The sequence below is a fragment of the Oncorhynchus keta genome, chromosome 15 (genome assembly GCF_023373465.1).
Source record: "Oncorhynchus keta strain PuntledgeMale-10-30-2019 chromosome 15, Oket_V2, whole genome shotgun sequence".
NCBI classification, from domain to species: Eukaryota; Metazoa; Chordata; class Actinopteri; order Salmoniformes; family Salmonidae; genus Oncorhynchus; species Oncorhynchus keta.
Genome location: NC_068435.1, coordinates 9,078,601 through 9,085,201, shown reverse-complemented (window position 1 = coordinate 9,085,201; position 6,601 = coordinate 9,078,601). Strand labels below are relative to the sequence as shown.

The 6,601-nt window shown below is 41.1% G+C and overlaps 1 protein-coding gene across 2 annotated transcripts; it reads right to left on the bottom strand.

The window, feature by feature from the left end:
• Nucleotides 1-241: 241 nt before the first annotated feature.
• Nucleotides 242-2,287, bottom strand: LOC118394381 (uncharacterized). Of its 2 annotated transcripts, none has more exons than XM_035787547.2 (4): nt 2,049-2,287; nt 1,850-1,963; nt 1,152-1,241; nt 242-1,040 (listed from the first exon to the last, which is right to left on the bottom strand). In XM_035787547.2, the coding sequence occupies exons 1-4, from the start codon at nt 2,256-2,258 to the stop codon at nt 924-926; spliced, it is 531 nt and encodes a 176-aa protein (XP_035643440.1). In that variant the 5' UTR covers nt 2,259-2,287; the 3' UTR covers nt 242-923. The 2 variants fall into 2 exon arrangements, with proteins under 2 accessions (XP_035643440.1, XP_035643441.1); XM_035787548.2 differs by having other exon boundaries at nt 242-1,044; nt 2,049-2,286.
• Nucleotides 2,288-6,601: the final 4,314 nt, after the last annotated feature.

Here is a 6,601-nt window from a genome sequence, read left to right as displayed (position 1 = left end):
AAAGAGGAGAGCACAGTGGCTTGTTGGAAAATACAAAGACCCACCTCTACACCTGAAATGTAGCCGTCCATGGTGGCCTGCAGTTCTCTTGTTAATCTTAAACAATACAACTTGAAAGAAAAACAATTACCCCCCAAAAAAATGAATGCATTCATAATTAAATATAGCAACAAAGTGTGGTGTGTTCAATAAGAAACTAATGCCTGTTTTGTCCTTCTGTAGACATGAACCCGATACCAGCTCCAACCAGAAGGTTGTTAACCTCCCAAAGCAAACTTTAATGCTGTTTGGTCTACAGACATATGTTCACAGTGACTAAGGAAAATACTGAATTGACAATGTGCAGACTCAGTGAACACAGCCTGGCCATAGGGACCAGATCCTAAGTTCATTATGTTACCTATAAAAACCTAGTAGTGATCTGCGGTCACAGGCAGACCTGGCTGCCCTGAGAGAAGTAGAAACAGAGCTGCAATCATTTTACACTGCAAGACATATGCAGACATACAGGCAATTTTCTTCCCAAAATTGTAAAACAAATATTTGGAAAAAAAGAATCCAATAACATCCTTATTTCACCCCTCATACTGGTTAAATTAGAGTAAGCTTTACTTTCAACAGTAATATTATTTCGTAAACGTACAACATTGAAATAAGTTGTGGGGTAATCCATGTGAATCTTAAGTAGCAGACTGTTCTCAATTTTTATATAAATATATGTGGAGAATCAGCAAAGAAGGGTATGTTTAAGAATATTTATCTATGTGGAATACGATAATATAAGGGATTCAAAATTGGAAAGAGTGAGACAATTGCATTGTTTTGAAAATTCCAACCGAAACTCCCAAAAAGGCTACATTATAAATCCAAAGACAGAAGTGCTTTATAAGGACGGCCTCTGACCATCAGTACACGTTCTTTCATTAGTGATCAGAAACAGCCAAGGCATCCAGTCTGAAGGTCTTCTTCTTCGGCACGTAAGGATAAAGTTGTACGCTCTCCACGTTGAAGAGATGAACACTTGTCATATCGGATGTTATCTTGCTGAAAATAATGATTTTTGTTAGGAGAAAAATGTTTATGAAATTAGAATTGAACATTTTTAAAGTAGAAGTCTTTTTTTGTGTACGACATGTTTTGAAGCGTATTACCTTCTTCACATCTTTTTGGAGAACACAGTCAATGTAGGGGTCAGTGCTGTCATGGAAGTCTTTGCTGCAAACCACACAGTTTATATAAGGCTGCAGAGACAGAAAGCACATTAAGTAAAAATGTATAGACGTGGTTGATTTAATTTGTTTTTCGTTGTTATTTTTACATTTAACCTTTTATTTACCTAGGCAAGTCAGTTGGAACAAATTCTTATTTACAATGACGGCCAAACCCGGACAATGCTGGGCCAATTGTGTGCCGCCCTATGGGTCTCCCAATCACCGCTGGATGTGATACAACCTGGATTCAAACCAGGGACTGTAGTGACACCGCTGCGCCACATGGGAGCCCTAAACAATAAACACTGAATTCCTGCATTTGGACATGGGTGAGCTTGTACTGACCTCCTTCATAGTCCAGAGTCGAGGTAAATTCAATATTTTAACTGAAATCTACTCCTCTTGTGCTTCAGCTTTACTATCTACAAATCAGAAATGATCACAGAGGGCTACAACTCTAATCACGTACATGGTCAGGATCCTTACTACTGCCATGAAGCACTGCTCTAAACCAGAGCATGGAGTTGAATGTATCCTTTACAAAGAAAACTATTTCAAATAATATGTGGATATTTAAGACACACAGCTATGGCATGTTACCAAGCGATATAAGACACATGAGGATCTGAACTACTCACCCTTCTGGATTTAAAGCTACATTCAGGGTGATGTTTATGTTCACTATCACTACTGGCCTTAGGGCAGTCTGTTGCTTTCAACAACAAGTTGATTTTAAATTCCCGAGCTTTGATCTGTAGACAGAAAGATGGAAGGAGCCATTTATCATTTTTATGATAAACAGTGAATCATACATGAAAAAAACAATTTAAATCTTACCTCAGATTGTCCAATAACTTGTAAAAAATTGAGGTGCTCTTTTTGATTGTATTTCATAAACGCACTATTCTTATTTGCATATCTTATAGCCAGGTCAACATGTTTCTTGTCAACCTCCCTCAGCATATCATAGTTGGTCTGTCCGTTAGCTATAAACAGCAAGGCTGCTGATGTGACCAGCAGAACACTCAGGAGGCCACTCATCTCCATCTCAACACTGGACACAGTTAGACACAATGCTAATAGGTATATATGTACATGCAGATCAAACATTAACTTTGGTTCAAGGACTTTCACTCAAGTTCATTGGATCTTGGTCCAGTGCAGAGCAAATAAAGATGCTTCATAGGTTGTCTTGCTAAAGTCCAGTGACATTTTCATGAGCGCACGCCAAAACCACAGTGTTAACACAACATGCTGACTACACTCGGCACGCGCTTGCGTCCGCATGGCGATTTTTGGCCATCCACACCAGACACGATCAGGACAAGTTGGTTGAAATATCAAAACAAACTCTGTCCCTCCCCCAAAGTAATATCATTGGTTCAATGTTAGCGCCTTTTCTTGATAGTTTACAATAAATAGTAGTTGCACTTTCAGACGTCCCTCGTTTCTTCCTATTTACTTCAGCTCTGGCACAAGGCTGTGCACACATGCCTCATCCTTCAAGGTAGCAGCAGAAGGGATTGGCTTCCTGACAAACGCAAGCAGCTCTTCATCCATATCTTGGTTGACTTTGTGTTTTATTTTTCTTGACTGTTGTTCAGGGGTCTGAAGCACAGGGTCACCATGTCGTCGGGCTCCACAGGTTATGGATGGAGGCAAATTAGTATTTTAGTATTAAAACACATTAGCTGAGGTTGCCTTTTTGAGCTGAAAATAGGTTAACATGTTAATGAAAAGTCAAATGTGTTTTAGAAACCTCAGCTCAGGCTCAATTGATCATTTCTCAAATCTGGGCCACAATGCTGGTTTTCATAAGTTGCGCTTGTCTCCACCCCCCCTCAAGGTGTCGCCTATTATCCCCTGTGTATTTATACCGGTGTTGCCTGTTTGTTTTGTTTGTAAAACCTACCAACGTTTGTTCCCCTGCTCCTTCCTATTTTTGACCGTTCTGCCTGCCCTGCCCTGACCCTGCCTGCCGTTCTGTACCTAGCCCCACCTCACTGGATTATTGACCCCTGCCTGCCTTAGAAATGTTTCTTCCACACTGTCTACATCTGGGGTCACACCTGAAATGTGATATAAGGCCCCGATTCATAATCTATAAGCCAGCAGTTGACATTCACCAATCAAGTAGTTACTTAGCAGCTCGACAATAAAGCCAGCAATACTGCAAAACCTCGAGGTTCGGAATTCAGTGCGATCAATTCAAATGAACAGTACCAGTCAAAAGTTTGGACATACCTATGATGGTTTTTTTAATGGAAGATATTAAAACTATGGAATCATATAGTAACCAAAAAAGTGTTAAACAGATTCTTCAAAGTAGCCACCCCTTTGCCTTGACAGCTTTGCAGGTATTATTTAATGAAGCTGGCAGTTGAAGACTTGTGAGGTGTCGGTTTATCAAACTAGACACTAATGTACTTGTCCTCTTGCTCAGTTGTGCACCGGGGACTCCCACTCTTTCTATTCTGGTTAGAGCCAGTTTGTGCTGTTCTGTGTAGGGAGTAGTGCATAGCGTTGTACGAGATCTTCAGTTTCTCAACTAGTCTAAAGAAGGCCAGTTTTATTGCTTCTTTAAAATCAGCACAACAGTTTTCAGCTGTGCTAACATACATTGCAATAGGGCCTTCTAATGATCAATTAGCCTTTTAAAATGATACATTTGGATTAGCTAACATGCCATTGTAACACAGGAGTGATGGTTGCTGATAAATGTAGATATTCCATTTATTTATAAATCTACCATGTCCAGCTACAATAGTCATTTACAACATTAACACTTTCTGATTAATTTGATGTTATTTTAAAAAATGGACAAAACATTTCTAAGTGACCCCAAACTTTTGAACAGTAGTGTAAGTCTGTCTAGCTTGGAAGAACAATGTTATAAAACCTGTACCATGTTTGCTGCTGCGGTATTGATTCAGTTTGTGTTTCATGTCTATTCACTACTCCCGTTTGTTATATTGTTCCGTTCCGGCTCAAGAGCTGGTATCAGGAACAGATTACGGAGGCAGGGAAGACGTCACCCGTCAGCCTCAATGAAAGGAGATGAATTCAGGTTTTTTTTTAAATACAGTCCCTTGCAAAAGTATTCACCCCCCTTGGCATTTTTTCCTATTTTGTTGCATTACAACCTGTGATTTTTATTTGGATTTAATGTAATGGAACACTCGACTGGTTTAAGGGGAAACATTTGTGTCTTGGAAGGGCCTAGTCAAAGCCCAGACCTCAATCCAATTGAGAATCTGGGGTATGACTTAGATAGCGGAACCCATCCAACTTGAAGGAGCTGGAGCATGTTTGCCTTGAATGGGTAAAACTCCCAGTGGCTAGATGTGCCAAGCTTAGAGACCTGCAGCAAAGGGTCGCTCTACAAAGTATTGACTTGGGGGGGGGGGTGAATAGTTATGCTACACTGACCTCTGTTTTTGTTTCTTATTTGTTTCACAATAAGTTTTTCATCTTCAAAGTGGTAGACATGTTGTGGAAATCAAATGATTACAAACCCATTTTAATTCCAGGTTTAAAGGCAACAAAATAGGAAAAATAACAAGCGGGGTGACTACTTTCACAAGCCACTGTATAGAAAGGATGAAGTGGAGCAGAGGTTCTATACAGGCAATCCAAGACAAGCATGGGAAGAGAAAACAATAATATGGCAGACTGTTCTTATGGTTCAGACTGTTCTTACTGTTGATTTTAAAGACGAATGTAAACAAATGTGAGAGTATGTCCAGATAAGAGAACGAGGTGGCCTCATGCTTGTCAACCGACCAGCTCAAAGGCGTTCACACACACACACGACTGTTTCAACTCCTGCTGAGCACCTGTACAGTGCCAAAATCCTGAAAGGTGTCGACCATTGTACCGGTGCCTAAGATGTAAGTGGTCAAATCACTTTTGACCTTTGGCCCTCACACCCCTTTTTGCCAAATGCATGGAAAGAGTTGTTAGTAAGCACCTTACCCTTTCCATAGCAGTTACAGTTTGCTTGTAAGGCACAGAGGGAGACTGAGGATGCTACACTGACCTTGGTGAACATGGTGGCTAGTTACCTTCAACATGCAAAATCATATGCACACATTTAAAATGTATTGATTTTAGCTCAGCTTTCAATACAAATGCACACGGCTGAAACGATTACTGGAACGCCCAGAGGGTCCTCATGAACGGGGCCCTCTGATTAACTGGCCCTGAACACAGGGGCACCCCAGGGGTGTGTGCTTTCACTGTTGTTGTTCTCTATCTACACTAACGAGATGAAAATCAGAGGAAACAATGTGAGCCTTTTTAAGTACGCGGATGACATGTCTCTGGTAGGACTCTTTAAAAAAAAAAAAAAGATGCTACATCAGATGGGGATAGCCATTTTAAACAGACCAACAACCTTCAAGACTGACATTGGTCAAGTGCCTACGATCAAAAATGTCCCCATTCCTGCAGCCATAAAGGATTACAACTAGGGCATGGGAGGTGTGGACCTGTCTGACACGCTGATAGGTTATTACAATTTTCTCCACAAGACAATTAAAATGGTACAAGACATTTTTCTATCATTTCATCGACATTGCTGTGGTGAATTCCTTCAACCTCCATAAGGAAATGGCTAAGCGCTGTGGACAGTCCCCCCCCATCTCCCAGCTAGCCATCCGAGAATCCAGGATGGAGAGACTGGTGAGAGGTAAAAATATGAATAGCTAATTATGGAAAATAAGATACAGGACTTTTATATATATATATATATAAAATACAAATCGAGGTAAGGGCGATGGAAATGCATTGGGCGGTTGATATGCTTCTGTTGTATGGGTGGCACTGTGTGCTCTCTTTGAAGGATGGGTCCCGGTCTCTCCAGGGCTATGGGATCCGGCGGGGGGTCGGGGGTGATCTGCTGGGCATTGGGATGAGGGCTTTAGCGGGTGGACTAGTCGGGACTAATTGGAGGTTTACTTAGTAGCAATGCAAATATCATGGTACGTTTACAAACATGTATTTTGATAAATAGGATAAAACTTGCCTCATTATGGCAGTCCTTCTCAAATAGTGTGGTGGGGGGGGCGCGTATGACCCAAGGGGAACATGCTTTTTTTTACACAGGAAATATGAAGTGCAGATGAGTCACCATGGACAAATATTTAACAGGGATGAAAAAAGGTGGAGATAATGAGACAAACGTAAGTCTCCCGAAAGCTAAGACGAGGAAATCTGACGAAGCGTATGTAGTGCTTGGCTTCACTGTGACTACGGTGGGAGACGAGGAAAGACCGGTATGTTTACCTTGTCTAAAATTGTTGGCAGCGGACAGCTTGAAGCCAAATATATGAAGGCGTTAAAGACATTACACCCCAATCCCGCTGATAAGCCGCTTGAGTTTTTTTCAG

What these genes read in the sequence shown, in the direction of transcription:
- LOC118394381 (XM_035787547.2), bottom strand. Translation starts at nt 2,258, where the DNA reads ATGGAGATGAGTGGCCTCCTGAGTGTTCTGCTGGTCACATCAGCAGCC. An exon ending in AAGTTATTGGACAATCTGAG is followed by an intron (nt 1,964 to 2,048) that starts GTAAGATTTAAA and finishes TTCTGTCTACAG; the next exon opens with ATCAAAGCTCGGGAATTTAA. An exon ending in GTAGCTTTAAATCCAGAAGG is followed by an intron (nt 1,242 to 1,849) that starts GTGAGTAGTTCA and finishes CTGTCTCTGCAG; the next exon opens with CCTTATATAAACTGTGTGGT.